The 17,646-nt window shown below is 38.7% G+C and overlaps 1 protein-coding gene across 1 annotated transcript; it reads left to right on the top strand.

Annotated features, from left to right (window-relative positions):
* Positions 1-2,340: 2,340 nt before the first annotated feature.
* On the top strand, positions 2,341-17,375 carry ACER2 (alkaline ceramidase 2). The gene is made up of 7 exons (XM_075210672.1): positions 2,341-2,570; positions 2,872-3,042; positions 7,933-8,047; positions 9,269-9,410; positions 10,771-10,908; positions 14,079-14,216; positions 15,417-17,375. The coding sequence occupies exons 2-7, from the start codon at positions 2,935-2,937 to the stop codon at positions 15,601-15,603; spliced, it is 828 nt and encodes a 275-aa protein (XP_075066773.1). The 5' UTR covers positions 2,341-2,570; positions 2,872-2,934; the 3' UTR covers positions 15,604-17,375.
* Positions 17,376-17,646: the final 271 nt, after the last annotated feature.

Below are 17,646 nucleotides of genomic sequence, written 5' to 3'. Positions count from 1 at the left end.
GATACCTGTGGGGACATATGAATTGCCAATTGAATATAATTAAACTGTTGTGTATATTCCTAAAATAATTACCTCCTACAGATTATTTTACACATTTAATGTTAAGGTATTTTGTCATGTTTTACATGTGGAATGACAGGTGTGTGATATGGAATGACACATATTTTATATAGAATAGATAACAGTGCTCTTTTCATGGAACACATACAGCTTTTCTATTTTGTATTACAAATCTGGTTACTTGTGTAGTGGGGTGCAGGCATGTCGTACTGGGGAATGATGGGCCCACCAGGCAAATGCCATGGTAGGAGCCCATAAAAAAGTGAGCAGGCCACTGCTGATGTGCAATATTAGGTCACATTAGTATGCATATAAAAAAAAAAAAACAAGATAAATGAACAAGTCTTAACATGGTGCTAGCCTAATATTGCACATACGTTTCTGGGTATACTGCAGTCTGTTCTCTGTGTCTATGTACGGCAAGTACTGTTTAGGCAGAGGATACTTACACCCAGATTCAAATAAAAACACATCTTGAGATTAGTTTTTATTTGCATACGGTTGGAACTACGCTCAGGTTGCGTGCTCTTTCAGACTTGAATCAGGCCCTAAGGTACTTTCTACAAAATGACAGCTAGAATCTGATTGGTTGCTATAGGCAACATCCCCACTTTTTCAAACCCGCAGCTTAGTAAATCTAGCCCTAATTGTTTACACCAGAAGCTAAACATATTTAAGACTTTTTGAACCCTTGTAGAATATCATTGGGTTTGAGAGCTTGCAACCCAACTCTTCTAGTGCCAAATTATCAGTTCCAACACCATGATACAAAATATATATGATTCAAATTTCAACCCTAAAACTCATGTAATACATTTTGTATTATAGTTATTATCTTAACTTCCTGTTAGCAAAACTATTTTTCAGGTATTCATAAACTTGCATCTGTGGTTGACAGAACTAGATGACTGCTTTTGAGAAATGTAGGTTTGGATACATTTTAAATGATATGTTCTCCAGTTTCCACTCAAAACCTTTCTTCCCCAAATCCTCCCAGTTCACTATAAACAAGTGAACTTTATTAACCTCCAGTACAATGAACTTCTCTTCTGCAACTTCATTGCTGTCGGGCAGGCTTCTCTACACTGGCAATGTTGCAAAATAATGGCTGTTTTGGGTCTTTTCACAGTATAAAAATACCCCAAACAAGCATTACATCACTGGGGGCGGGGCCAAAATGATGCGAATTGCGAAGCACCGCCCGTACATTGCGGCACTAATTTTATATAAGTGGCTAGATGCGGGAGAATCGCCAGCTCTCCCGGGAGTCCGTGAGACCAACCCGAATTTCGGGAGTCTCCCGGACATTCCTGGAGAGTTGGCAAGTATGAATAACAGGTAGGTGAGAGCAACACTGTTAATACATAATGCAACACTTAATACATAATGGGGGAGATTGAATTAGCTGCAATGTTCTCTGTGAGTTTTTAATGGTAGTACAGTAAAAATATTCGCTCATTTGTGCTCGCACCTCTACAAAACAAAAATCAGTGGATATTTCACTTAAAAAATACGCGCAAGGTGTCTCTGTGTCCACTCCGGAGGCACATCGCACATTTTTTTTGCTAATTGAATCTCCCCCAATGTCATGTTTAAAATAATGCAACCACGCCCCCTTCAGCACCGACGTTGTGTGCCAACATACACCCCATTCCCTTCTCATCTATGGAGGGGGGAGGGTGGGGTGGTGCAAAAAAGTTGCTGTACTGGGGCTCCAAATTCCTCTTGGCGGCCCTGCCCTGCCTTTGTAGTGGCTGGTGTGGTAATGGCCCTTTTCTGTAGCTATGTAAGGGGCATCAAGAAGTTGCTGTACTCCAGCTTCACTCCAGTGTCTTCAGGTACATAGCTCTTGTCTCTGGAGGTCCACATGTAAAGGGTTCAATACCTCTATTACATTTTTTTTTTAGAATCATATAATATAATCTGTGCTTATTAAGGCCAGGAGTGATTCACAAGCTCATATTTGGGGGAAATATGATCACAAAGCGGTTAGTAATCAGGTTAACAAGTGATCGGTTGTAAATGACAAGACGCATCGTTGTCGCTGAGTGTTTATTCTGTTGAATACATTAAATATACAGTAACCGGGTAACATAAATAAATAGCAGCGTTATTAGGAAAGATTTCCAGCATTCACCACACACAGAACGGAGAGCACATGATGAGGACCGGATCAGCAGACATCATATATGCTGCATGTAAACAATCCCGAGCCTGGCAGAGGCGGAGAGCACGCCCCGGGCAGTTCACGTGCAGGCCCCGCACCACCCACGGGGAGGGATTGATCCTGTTCATGGAGGGATTTAACTATTCTCAGCAGCTGCTGGATCAAGCAGATGGCAGGGTGCAAGTCCTGCAGAGTCGGTCTACTCACTGGAGCTGGCTTATACTCAGACCTCTTTACAACAGGATTGTCCTTTGTCTGATACACGTTTATAGTCAGCTCCAAGGTCTATGCAGGATCGAAAGAAGCGGCTCAATAATTCCATAAACAGCGGTCTCCATTTAAGGTAGACATTCATCAAAGGAATTGCTGTCACGAATGTCGATGCAAGTCTATACAGAAGCAGATCTCCAGCATCACTCTCGGGTATCTTCACATTAGCCCAGCTAGTAGCACAGTCAGTTTATAGTAAGAAGAAATTACTGGAGGCACGATTAAGCACTGATCTTGTATCATTTGTGTGTGTGGCCACTATACCCCCTAAAGACAAATACTTTTGTCAGGGTAAAGACTTGTGTGAACTCAGGACACAAAAGGACCACAACATCCTTTGAGTAAGACTACAATTGGCATCTGTTTCTTTTCAGGTCTGTGCTGCAAAGGCTGAAGAAGAACCTACTTAGTAGTGAGCAGAAAGCACACATTCTGCAATGGCATCTTTGAAGATATGGGATCAGCTCCAGGCTGGGAGCTCAGAAGTGGATTGGTGTGAGGACAACTACAAAATTGTCCCCTCTATAGCAGAATTTTACAATACGGTTAGTATCGGTCATGCCAAATATTCCTTACACAACATTTGCTTTTTATGGCTATATTTTATCACATATTACTTATAACATTGACACCTGAGCACAGATGCTGTTTGTAGAGTTTTGTCATTTTAGGGACATTTTCCTACCACAGGGACACTTTTAGCCAACAGCTGTTTATTCTCAGTTGTATATAACAGGTGTAACTGTGCTGACAATTTGATAGTTAGAAATGTTAATGTGTTCATAATTTCTTTTATTTGGTTTTTACTCTTTGTTTCTACTGCCAGAATTAGTCATGTCTCTGTTTTTGTTTTGTTTTTTTGCTGTAACTCTAAAGCGGATCACTCTTATGTATTATTGGCAGAACTTTTGTACCACATTAATGACACATTGGGAGTATACAAAATGAATAGCTGTAGCAGGCAATTTTACAATTTGGAGATCTTGCCTTAAGCTGGGTACACACTACAGAAATTTCAACCAACTTTTTATGCCAAGCGATTTTACATGCGACCGATGGTCCGATCGCTCGGTCCATGGACAGCATACACACTAGCCTTGTTTAGGACGGTAAAGGGAAGAGCGGATGTCCCTTTAGCGACTTTTTACAGCCATGTTGTCATGAGCAATGACTGTAATTTCGTACTCCCTGTTGTGGATTGGTCGGAAGTTTATACACACTACACAGCGGAAACGATATTGGAACGAAAATATTAAACGGTACGACCAACCAAATGAGGCGATAATCATCCATTTGGGCAGACTTTCGACCATCGTGTCACTGCACACACTGACCCGACTTTTGAACGAGCGGTCGTATGTCGGCAGTTTGAGACGATTATTGGATGAAAACAGTGTAGTGTGTACCCAGCTTAAGTCTGCATGTATGTTATTGGAAGAAACCACCTTCAGACTTTTAAGTTTATTATAACTTAGCTCAACAGTAGCATTAGAACCCACACTACATTCTCAACAACGGGTATTGAATAAAAGTAGGATATATTTATGCAAGTAATATAATTCTATACATGTAGATACTGTACTGAATATGACATAGCATGTTTTGGTACGTAGAAATAATAATTCACTGATGGCTCCAGTGCCAAGTCTTAAATGAATGTGTTTAAGCTAAATGATGGACATTACACGGAAATTAACTTTAGTTTGCTAGCATTCCCTGTTTTCTGGGTTTGTATTGCTGAGTAAAACAAGGGTACTTCTAAGTTCTAAAGTTACTGCTCCTTAATCTTATCAATATTCATTATATTTTGTCCACAAGTGTCCCACAATGGAGTAATATTTTAATGTAATATTATATGGTGATACAAACCATTGTATTGTAGTAGCTAGACTAAGTTTGGGAGGTTAGTCGCTTCATTTCTTACATATATGAAACTTTATGCTTGTATAGGAATGAGTCTGGGTGTATACTGCACATTTGCCCCACCTGCAGACCTTCCCAATTAGAGAGGACTGTTACCCCGTTTAGAACTTTGGCCCAATTCCAAGATAGTTGACGGGTGCTGCGAGCACCTCCTGCTGGTGCATACAGCATTAAAAGGGTCTATATAGTGGAGTACAAAGGGGTTGGGATGTCTCAAGTCTTAAGGGGTGTTATGCATGTCCCCTAGTGGATGTGGAACATCCCTTGGGCCCCCATGTAATGCCCAAATGTGAAAAAAATATGGGTCATTTAAAGGGGAGGCGGGCCCTCCCAGCTGCGGGCCCCGTAGCAGCTGCCCACCTGTTATTATGGTAGTTCTGTATTTGATAGCAGACCTCGCTACTTCCTTACAACTACTTATATGGATTTTCAAGAATTATAGGTTTGTAGAATAAAAGCAAGATAAGTTGCTCAAATCAATTCACAAATAGCAAAAAGTGCTAAAAAGAGTAAGGGGTTAACTGTGAAGGAGTACGAAAAAATGATATACAGGATCCTCCAGCACTAAACTTCTACCAGCACAAAATGTATAGTAAAACTGCTGCTAAACTAGTAAAGAAAATACAAAAGTCTCAATTTGAAAATATAAGTTAGGCTCTCAGCGCATTGAAGCTGCTTCTGTTAATTAGATAATTTTAAACAATGAGAGTAAGCACACTGAGTCACATATATGAACGTATTTTTATATTGAGAACAAACCCATATAAGTGTGACATATTTTTTTAAGTCTTTACACAGAGCAACTAATAATTATAATAATTCATTTTAAATATACACTATATGACAAAGGTATTTGGCCACACCTGTAAATGATTGAATTGAGGCATTTCAATCAGAGTCGTTGCCAAAGGTGTATAAAATCAAGCACCTAGTCATACAGTCTACATTTGCAAACATTTGTGATGCAAAATGGGTCGTTCTGAAGTGCTCAGCGACTTCAAGCGTAGTACTGCGATAGGATGTCACCTTTGCAATAAGTCGGTTTGTGAAATCTCATCCTCGCTCAATTGTAAGTGATGTTATCAGAAAGTGGAAGCATTTAGGAACAACGCCACCTCAGCCACAAAGCGGAAGACCACGTAAAATCACGGGGTCAACGACTGATAAGGCGCATGGTGCGTAAAAGTCGCCAACGCTCTGCTGATTTCATAGCTGAAGAGTTTCGATCTTCCATCGGCATTAATGTAAGCACAAAAACTGTGCGGCAGGAGCTTAATGTAATGGGTTTCCATTGCCGAGCAGCTGCATGCAAGCCTCACACCATCAAGACCAATGCCAAGCTTCGGATGGAGTTGTGAAAATCACACTGACACTGGACAGTGGAGCAATGGAAAAGTGTCCTGTGGAGTGATGAATCACGCTTCTCTGTTTGGCAGTCAGATGGGCGAGTCTGGGTTTGGCGGATGCCGGGAGAACGTTACCTGCCTGACTGCATTATGCAAACTGTGAAGTTTGATGGAGCAGGGATAATGGTATGGGGCTGTTTTTCAGGGTTTGGGCTAGGCCCCTTATCTCCAGTGAAGGGCAATCTTAATGCTTCAGCATACCAAGTCATTTTGGACAATGCTATACTTCCAACTTTGTAGCAACAGTTTGGGAAGGTCCTTTTCTATTCCAACATGACTGAGCCCCAGTGCACAAAGCCAAAGCAAGGACTACAAAGACATGGTTTGATGAGTTCAGTGTGGAAGAACTTGACTGGCCCGCACCGAGCCCTGATCTCAACCCCATCGAACACCTTTGGGATGAACTGTAATGGATATTGTGAGCCAGGCCTTCTTGTCCAACATCAGTGCAAAAAAGATCAAATGGGTAAAACTGATTTGTGTCAGCTGTCCTACAACATTTTCTATTCCTGATCCATCCACCCTGGAACAAGTGTTGATATTCTGACGCCATAGGCATACAAAGAACATAGTTGTAACATATACACCACGTATGCAGAAATGCTCCTAAATGCCAACATTCACATTTTCAGGTATGAGACATGACGATGAAATACATTGTTCAGTGCTACCCTGAGATCCCACAGCAGCTCTGTGAACGTCTACACTCCATAAAAGGTAGCTGCAACTCCTATCACATATTTAGTACAGTGTGCTAATTGGGACCTGATGGAGGTCAAAAAGCTGCAGTCATTGCCACTATGTAGGATTCCAGTAATCCTCATAATGTGTTTCTGCAAAGCAAGTCTGCCAAGCTGTCAGTCACTGTCTGCCTGTTTTGTTAGAGAAGCACCTATCTTCTAAGATGCTTACCTGCTGCAGAGGAGTGAAAGCTAGCATGGTGAACATATATAGCCACGTGTACCAGTGGCATAGTGCACAGCATTTACCAGAGCAACAGTGAACGGGACATACTTCCCAACTTTCTTACCCATAGGATAAAGATGTTCTGCGTAAATTGGTGTAGTTGGGAGGTATACAGTAGATGGACCTCATGTTAATATGATGGCTGCTTTCATGGAAACATAATAAGTTACTATTAGCTACTGTAAGCACATGGGTAGGGGACAGAATGTGATGGTGTTTGCTGTGATGCTTGAGCCCCAGGAGTTAGATCTTATTGTTAGCAGATTTCTGGCATAGGAAACACATAGAAAACAATTAATACCAACGTCATTACTTTCAGTAGGTCTTGCACAGCAAGCTGTAACTGTTTTCAAGTAGAGCTAACACTAATTGTTATCGCTACTTGAAAACTGTTAAGGCTTCTCTGCAAGAGTTAACTGCGTCATGCACAGCAAACAGTCAGCATGTTTTGTTTTATGACTTATTTGTGTTCTAGTTGTGGAGAGGACATCAGTGTGCCTTATATAACAGGGTTTTGGTTTTTTTTCTTGTTTTTTATGTGTCTTATGTGGGTTTGCCACATCCGGGCACAACAGAATACTGAGATCCCGCAACAATATTTGTAGCTAAATATAGCAATACAGCTGCTCTGACATTTATAAAATAAAATGTATCTGTTGCTATACATACTTGGGAACTCTCAGGATATGACCCTGATACTCACAGTTTTTAAGTATATCTTAATTTCTCTAGGTTTATGTCAGAATCAGCCAAGCCCAGTTCCTTAATCAGTATCTTTCATAACTTTCTTCTGTTCGTGGCAGTTATTCTGCTTTTACAATTGCTGACAGCTGTTAGTATCTCCAGGATGGTATTTTTCACATTTATAATCTAAATAGAAATGTCTAAATATATAATCTAAAAAGAAAATGCTTGCAAAATTCACCTGTGAGATATGCAGAACAGAATAAATGGTACAAAAGCAGCTAATTCCTTTGCATTTGTCGCACTTTGGCATAATTAAAATGTAATCATGGTTTTCTTTTCACGCACTGCTATAGGGTTATAGCTTTACTTTCTTCATTTTTTTTTACCTTTTTGTTTTTGCATATATTTCATTATTTGCTGACATTTTGTTTTCCTTTTTTTTTAATATTCTAGATCAGCAACATTTTGTTTTTTGTGTTACCACCCATATGCATGTGCCTGTTCCGTCAGTATGCAACTTACTTCAACAGCGGGATATATTTAATATGGGCCCTGCTCGTTGTGGTTGGTAAGTATGACAATGGGTGTCTTTTAAACCTGACGTGTATGGGAAAGGATTCCTGTTAACTTCCTGCACTGTACGTTCCTATAAAGCACACAGCTGTGACGTCCTTCTTTGATATATATTGCTGGAATAGAGTCGGTACAGTCTGCTGACTTGTTCATGTTTACATCCTGGACTTCAATACGTATGTCACATTCCAGCTAAACAATTGTTTTCACTCTTGTTTGGTTTGAAGTTCCTGGTATTGTTAAACTTAGTTATCTACCTACGTAATATGCAAAGCAAGACATTAAAGTGATGTGGATTATGTACTTATATTTTCATGGTTTTCTTGCTATGGTTATTTTAGATGATTTTCTACTCCCCAAAACATACAAATCACTTTCTCTTGCAACTAAACGGTCATCTGGAACACCTTCCATGTTTTTCAAATAAGCTCCTGATATACTCTATCATCAATAAACATTTACACCATAAAAGTCACAATATGCAATTTGTTATTACCAGAAACTGTATAAATCTATTACTACATGGGTGCTTTTAATTAGACCCTAAGAAGAGACTCATCCCTGCAGCCCCCAACAATTTTGCACCTGATAAGTATTTTGAAAATGTATCACATAAATAGAATTATCCCTTTTTTTTTTTTTAAAGAACGCTAATCCCTGGAATACATTTTTTTTTTTTTTTTTTGAAAAAACCCCATTGTTCAGTGTTAACCTGACATTCCAGTGCAGCTCTGTTGAAAATAGTGTTACATCCCCCACTTCATTACAAACAGCAGAAGCTCCATTATTTCTAATGGAATTTAATATAGGTCCAAAAATGCAGTAATTTATATTACTGTGGGAATTACTGTCCCTGTGGCAACCAATCCACACAGTGCTTTTCCACAAAGACTGTCAATCTGTCAGTCACTCTCTGTCTATTGTGTTAGAGAAACATCCCCCCTAACTTAAAGCAAAATGTCACAGCATTTCATAGACACAATAATTCATTTTGATTGGAATAGTATGATGTTGATCCATATAATTAATGAGCCAAGTGCTGAATGATTACCTCCATCAGTATGTTGGGTAGTAGATACGGAGCTTTTCAAATGAACCGTGATCTAGGAGATATATTTAACGAAAATGTCAACAGCTTGGTTAGGATCTGTAGTTCTTTATTGATTACTCTTGGAATAACTGCTTCTTACCTGTATTTTTGTTTCTCTTAATACAGGTATTGGGTCAGTGTACTTTCATGCAACTCTGAGTTTCCTGGGGCAGATGCTGGATGAGTTGGCTATTCTGTGGGTGCTGATGTCTGCATTAGCAATGTGGTTCCCAAAAAGGCACCTGCCAAGAATTTTTCGACATGACAGGTAAGCTGCAATGCACTTTAAATAGGACCTAATAGATCTGTGCATTAAGTATGTGCCACCCTCCAGGAAGAACGTATAATATATTGGCGCACACTATATGCAAATGATATTTCAACGTTGGAGTAATTTTTGTTCTAGAGTGGATTCCTCTTCTGGCACAGATCCCCTACCTCGCGAGCTGCGTTCTAATAAGAGGAAGCCAACAGGATACGTTGGCATACACCATTTGCATATATGATGCTTTTCCCTGGACAGATAAACAACAGAGAAACTTTCTTTTTAGCACATATCTACTTATATAACATTTTTATGTTCACAAACCTGACAGGTCAAATACAAGGTGTATTTTTTTATTTATTTATTTATTATTATTTTTAAGCCCACGCTAGGCAAGGAATAATCCTGAACCATCCAACTTTTCCATTGGCCTTTGCAATCTTTGGCACCCTTGCCATCACCGCCATGTTGGCTCTCAGATTCATGTGCTACATTGTAAGATCATGTGCAAAACCATGCATACATAATGCAGTAACTGGATAAGGCCCCAATTACATTATTTTACACACTCATTTGCAGCTTCCACTATTTTATCTATAACACAAGCAAAGCCAAATCTATGGTTATGTCATATATACATCCTGGAAAAGGAGCACATATCCTGTTCCTTTGTCTGCCAAGCAATGCCACTTATAAACAAATAAAACATAATGGTTCTCAGCACTGATCCCACACCGCTTGTTACTGGCATAAGGAGATATAACTAAGAGTATAGACATGGTAAGTTGGAGAGGGGAGTGCAATATCACCTTGGGAAAAACATCTGGTGGAGAAGATGGCAGAATATTATGAGTTCTGTACAATGTTGCTGGCAATCTGATTGTACAATGAAGGTGTAATTCTCAGTATTGGTTTTGTTCTGTATTTATGGACAAGGGGCATTACATGGTGAAAAGGAGTTGTGGCCTAAAGATTTGTAAAGAGCTTTATTACACAACTCTGTGCCATTATCTCTGGCATCTATTCAAAATATACCACCTTTGACAGTAACAGTCTGATGCCTATCCTTATGCTAGTTACATACCCACTGAGCTAAGCAAGGATTAAGGCCTAACTGAAAAGTATAAAATGCCTTGCTAAAAGCTAGATAGACTATATCCACAGCTGCACCCTGGTCCATAACATTAGTTTAGTAAGAAAATAAAATATAATAGTTTGACATGAAATTCAGTAAAACTATGCTTCACTTGGCCCTGCAAGCCATTTATATAGAGCAGTAAGATAAATTCCTGGTCATTAAAAATAAACACAAAACGTAACAAATGCTCAAATGATTTTAACTGTTGGGTCTATTTTGTTGTAGATGGAGATTTAAAGCAGTTGTTGGAGTGGTATCTGGAATTACCACAGTCTTGGCATTCATTAAACCTGCAATCAATAACATATCCCTTATGACATTGGGGATACCTTGTACAGTCCTCCTTATTACTGAGCTCAAGAGGTGAGTTTGTCCTTGTGCACCAATAATTGTGATATCTTTTGGAAGGTTTCTGTACCAGTCAAGTGGTCACTATCATCATCACCATTTATTTATATAGCGCCACTGATTCCGCAGCGCTGTACAGAGAACTCACTCACATCAGTCCCTGCCCCATTTGAGCCTACAGTCTAAATTCCCTAACACACACACACACACACACAGAGACTAGGGTCAATTTTGATAGCAGCCAATTGACTTACTAGTATGTTTTTTGGAGTGTGGGAGGAAACCGGAGCACCCGGAGGAAACCCACGCAAACACGGGGAGAACATACAAACTACACACAGATAAGGCCATGGTTGAAAATTGAACACATGACCCCAGATCTCTGAGGCAGAAGTGCTAACCTCTTAGCCACCGTGCTGTCTCTGCTATGTGTTTGGTATTGTTAATACATTTTTATTTGACAGGTCCAATGCACAGCTTGTTAATCAACTCAAAATGTATATACTTATACACATCTAAAAGGCTAGATATTCCTATTAAATTGTTTCATTCAATAGACTTACAGAAAAAAATGCAGATGGCAATTAATGTAATAATTTGCAGAAATGCGCAAATATAATGTGGCAAAATGTGTATTTTACTAAATCTAGCCTTTAGTGAATCTCTTTAATTAGCCTACAGAATGACAGGTACTCCATAAAGGCCCCAGAAGGGGTCCCTCCTCTGGGACCCTCTTGCTCTCCATCAGGGTGACCACTGAGGGAAATGGGCATCTACAAACGAAGACTTTGGGCTAGATTTACTAAGCTGCGGGTTTGAAAAAGTGGGGATGTTGTCTATAGCAACCAATCAGATTCTAGCTTTCATTTATTTAGTACTTTCTACAATATGACAGCTAGAATCTGATTGGTTGCTATAGGCAACATCCACATTTTTTCAAACCCGCAGCTTAGTAAATCTAGCTCTTTGTGTCATGCCACCAAGGCAATTTTGAAAGTTAAAAGACTGTAATTCTTAAATGCCATTATATTGTCAGGGATAAAGCAGAGCCCTGTTGTCCATACACAGAGAGCAAGTCATTCATTTTAAAAACTACTTATTATAAAGTAAATTAAATTGAGAAAATGTTGAGAGCTGATTGAACTGAGGGTCCACTTGGATGTTGCTTGATCCACAGATTTGTCAGTGTGCACATTTTGGGAAGAGAACATAAATTGTAGTTATAATTAAGGTATATCTTGCCTTTTAGATGTGCATAAGTACAGGGGGATTCAAAAGTCGCAGTACACCCTTTTATTTCAAAATCTCTACAGGAATTGGGCCGATTGGCCGATTTCAAGATGCGCCCATGTTTGGTACATACCGTAAAAGATAGACCACGTCACCCATACCTTACTGGAGTATTCAGGTTTCCCAATTTCCTGTAGAGTTTTTGAAATAAAAGGGTGTACTGCGACTTTTGAATCACCCTGTATATACATTTTGTGTTGATTAACAAGCTGTGCATTGGACATGTCAAATAAAAATGTATTAACAATACCAAACACATCGCAGGGACAGGAACTCTTCATCACATTCTCAACCTGGCGTTTTCCTCTTTGCCCAGCACTGTGGAAGTTGATAAACGGTATAGATTCAGCACTGTCATTGTTCACAAACATGTGACCTCACATTTCTTGGAAAGTGACTTGCAACCAAATATTATCTGACGCTTCATCCTGTCCAACTTGCGCAAAACGAGAGAATTGGTTTTACACGATGTATACTTTTGTGATAACTCTCCATTCATGTCGGTTGTCAGCTGATTTTACTCTTTTATACCCAAAACAAAGAGAGAAGAAAAATTTTACTAAATTGATGATGTGTGAACATTTATTAAGTAGCATGCACTGGAAAACTAGTGCAATATATTTATAATTGAAAATGTGCCTTTCTTACCCCCTTTGCAACTGATAGAACTGTTTTTTTTAAAATACTGTCTGTAAAAGGGGGCTGAAGTCGGGGCTTCTAATTGAAATGTATTCTTGTGACATAATGACATAATGCTTGTGACATATTTAGCCCCATGAAATATTTCAGAGGCATCTTTGCAACTTTTTTGAGCCAAAAAAGGCCCCACAATGTCTGTATATAGCAGGTTTAGGGCAGGAGCAGGAGGCTTTTAAACAGAAAATTTATATTGCTACAAGAGTTCTTTTACCCTGAATATTGGCATCCGTTCCATTAGTAAACTGCTTGCTCACCCTACAGAAGTTTATCTTTACCAAGCAACATTCAGAAATGTGTGTGAATGTCCTGTAAAATTATTTACCTTAATAGCTTTTTTTTATTGCATGGAGATTGGCTGACGTATTTATCATTAATTATAAGTAACAATTATTATCAATCATTTATAATTAACACACACACCTAGGTCACATAACTTGAGCCAGTAACACTAACTGTTGTACTTGATATATCCTTCTGTTTTGTGCATTAAGATGAAGATGTTACTTTACTATTTCTGGTACATTTAATTTTTAATAGACAATAAGACTTTAATAAACATTACTGAAAGAAAAAAATAAAATTTTAAAGAGTGACATATTTAGAGAGCGGGGTGGTCTAATCTAAATTTACACAACCCCAAGTGGGGTCAGATAAACTGACTTTTTTTGTCAGATCTGCAATACATTCTATTGGGAATAGCCAGTGGCTCCAGGGCAAGCTTCTACTGATACTTAGGGGTATATTTACTACAGAATGGGTTTGAAAAAGTGGAGATGTGGCCTATAGCAACCAATCATATTCTAGCTGTCATGTTGTAGAATGTACTAAATAAAGGATAACTAGAATCTGATTGGTTGCTGTAGGCAACATCTCTACTTTTCAAACCCACAGTTTAGTAAATATACCCCCTTGAGATCCACTGGTCTAGACATCGCATCTGTAGAATGGTAAGCTAACTAAGATTGTTACAGCATGTACCCTGTGTAGCAGAGAAGAAGATCTTCCATCACTGGCACCATGACTAATTAACTTATAATGTTGCCTGAAGTCAGCAAACACAGCTTGGAAACACATAACATACATGTTATGTGTTCATGTAAATATAAAGAGTTTTGCTTTGATTAATTTATCTGGAATCCCTATTAGTGAATGTCTCTACTTTGTGTAATAAATTAAAAATGTTGTTTTTTTTCCAGGTGTGACAACATGCGAGTTTACAAGTTGGGACTGATGTCTGGCTTTTGGTGGACATTAGCATTAGTCTGTTGGATCAGTGACAGAGCCTTTTGTGAACTATGGGCTCATTTCAACTTCCCCTACCTCCACTGTGTATGGTAAGTAGTAAGTAGGGAACATGGTTGTTTCTATTTACCAAATGTCCAGCCACTAGTGCATTATCCGGGAGGTTGCAGTTATATCCTTGCTGACTTGTTGCGTTGTCACAGTGTGATAAATCAGCATTGACTGTATCAAAAATTGTCACGCATTCCATGTGTTCTTTTCCTTCAAAACTGTTAAAATGTGGAATGTGTTTTTGATATCTTGTCGCAAAACAGAAGCCCATGCCCACCTGATCTTCCATTGTGCATTATGGGCCTGATTCATGTTTGGACACTACCTGCATGCAAGTTGCATTTAAAAACCATCACAGAACTTGAGCGCAGTTCTGACTGTATTTAGATCGAAGCAGATCTCAAGATATGTTTACATTTGTATCTAGTTCTAAGTAAGTGCTGCCTAAACACTACTTGACTTTTGATTAACAGACAGAACACAGGTTACGCACTTTCATATGTGTAATATAAAGTCCCATCAGAATTCATGCAAAAAACAACTTAAAATAAATGAACAGCTCAACTTAATTCTATAATCATTAATTAAATTATTATTATTATTTTTACATTAAATACATAATTTAGGATGTTCTTAATGCATACTGTACATACAATGCGTGATTATATTCTCTCTCTTACTAGCACACAAATGTTCTCTGCTACTTACTGGCACACACACATGTAGTATTTAATACAAAGAAAATAACATCCGTTAGAGAAACCCAGAACTTGAATAGGCAGCATCTACAGTACGTTTGCCTGCCCTTACTGTACATTGCCAACGTTCGTCAACCACTCCCCTCTCCTGTTCCGCACTTCAAGTTTTAGGCAGTCGTAAGTGTCAATTGCATTCAGACATGTATTGCAAGCAAATATGTTTATTGGTGTTAATGTCCATTCCTGAGCATGTGGTTAGCTATTTTACCCAAGATACAGCACACAAAGGGACTCGCGTCTGAACATGAATCGGGCCCTATGGGGCCATTGTATCTATCTCATGTGCTGTTTTGGTAGCAGCTTGTCTGAAGTTTATTAAAGGATTTTATTTTATCCTTTTTTAGATTTACAATGATACGAGGAATTAAAAAACAGCCTAATTGAATGTTTGATAATAGATCAGTTATTTCTCTCTTGTCTGTAGAAAATAAAGGCAGACCTGTAACGGAATGATAAGCTCATTGTGTATGTTATGTCTTGTAGGCACATTCTCATCTGCCTGGCTGCTTACCTTGGCTGTGTCTGCTTTGCCTACTTTGATGCTGCATCAGAAATCCCAGAGCAGGGACCAGTCATTAAGTTCTGGCCCAGTGAGAAGTGGGCTTTTATCGGGGTGCCCTATGTCAGCCTGCTCTGTGCACACAGAAAGTCACCCGTGAAGATTACATGAACTCCAGAACTGGAATTTATAAGTCATTTTTTCCTCTGCAATGTGTTGCGTTAAGGACCAAACGTGATAGTACTTAGCTGTCTTAAATTGTTAGGCCCTTAGTTGTTACCATAATGACAACAACAAAAAAAAAATTGCTTTTAACTCAAGTACTGTTCTCTTCAGACAAACTCTTATTTATTGACACATTTTATATTGATATGCTTGTATTTTCTACATAGAAGAGTTATTTTACTACATGACAACTATGATATCTGCAACCTCACAGATTGGGAATTATGTTTGAAGAAGTATCCTTGTGGATTATAATATGTTATTCTATTCAGGACTATTTATATTTTTATATTGTGTTCCTTCTGATAACTTTCATCTCTGTAATGAGAAAACAAAATAACGTTGTGAACTTTGGCCCATGGCTGTTTGCTACACATGATTTCTTTAACTACTCACTGTAATTTAACTGGTGAATATTTCCTTTTCCAGACTTTTTAGAGTGAAAATACACTGTTTTACAGATCTGCTGATCTGCAAAGGAAGGAAGTTATTATCCAAAGTTTCTGGTGCTGCTTTGCACATCTTCTATATCAGGGTATGGAAAACATTCAGTCTTATGCAGCTGTACAACAAGGTGTCCTTTGTGACCGGTCTGAAAGTAGTTTCAAACAGTAGTAGGCATCTCTTACCACTAAGATGTCTCTTCTGTAATTTAGTACTTTGGAAATTTATATGACTGCTACTCATCATATTCGGAAGATTTTTACTTGTTTAGATATGAGATGCTAAAAACACCTTGGGGCTTATTTACCAAGTGCACAACGTCTGAGGCTCAGAACAAATTCCTAAGTGGAAGCATTGTGCTCCTTGATTTGTGAATTTGTACCTAGTATTATGCCTAAAGGCACAGGTTTGTGGAGCCATGGGAGCAGTGAGGTAAAGTGAGGAGTGCGGTGATGTGAGGGCGTTCATCTGCAAAGTACTAAATCTAGTTTTGCGGAGCAGTGCAAAAACAAGATTTCATTTAAAGGAGTGAAATTATTAAAATGGGGTAAAGTCTAGGGAGGACACAAAAGGATTTGGCAACAGTTTTAAGCTGGTGGAGACCGGATCTCATCCTGTTCTCTTTATAGACTGCATTTTGCTGCTTCTAGTCATCAGAAAAGCACATTTCTAAGCATACTTTGTCCAGTGTAAAAAAAAAAAGCTTAGAACACACAAATTTGCCCCATATAATAAAGACCATCAAGATGCCCATTATTCATTTAAGCCATAAATGAGGATAAACTAAACACTTTTAACAGAGAAACTGATCCGTTTTAATGGATGTAATGGGTGGTTGTAAAGTGAGAGAAGGTTGGCTTTTCATGTGATGATTATACTTTGCACAGTGCATTTATTCAGATTTTCTGTGTTCTGTGCACCTAGATGAACGTTTAATTTGGAGAGGAGTCTCCTGAGAGCCGCAAGTAGGCGCACACCTTTGTGTGAGCAGGGTGGATCATATCATATAGACCGATGTGCAGAATGAAAGTATTTGCGCTGCTGATTGAGTCGGCTTCATAAATGACCTAATTTGTATTGTCATTACTGAACAGTATTCGGGTATACAAGTGACTAACCATACAGTTATAGCACAGACTCTCCTGTACATATCCATACCTCTCTCTTCTCACTCTCCCCCTTCTTTCACTATCATTTAAGTGTTTTGTCAGATATAATAACTATGCCTAAAACTAGATGCTTTGTGAATATATTTAAATAAATTATATAATTAACATATGTTGCTTTGTTTTTTTTCCATTTTCATTATAAATTACCTGTACAGATCATAACCAACTAGAACCATAAAAGCTACTACCATGTATTGTAGAAAAGTTAAGGTGAATGGTATTTATCAAACATGGAACATGTGTCATCCCTCAAAATACCTCAAAATTCTCCAAGACAATGCCTAGGACATTTTGATTCATGTTAATGCCAACATGATGGGTGCCATGGTCGGGCTTATTAGCATAAGTAGGCGACTCTTTTCAACAACTTGCATTT

The sequence above is a fragment of the Mixophyes fleayi genome, chromosome 1, assembly GCF_038048845.1.
Source record: "Mixophyes fleayi isolate aMixFle1 chromosome 1, aMixFle1.hap1, whole genome shotgun sequence".
In the NCBI taxonomy this organism is placed as follows: domain Eukaryota; kingdom Metazoa; phylum Chordata; class Amphibia; order Anura; family Limnodynastidae; genus Mixophyes; species Mixophyes fleayi.
The sequence above is the reverse complement of the archived record's forward strand: the minus strand, read 5'-3'. Positions and strand labels throughout refer to the sequence as shown.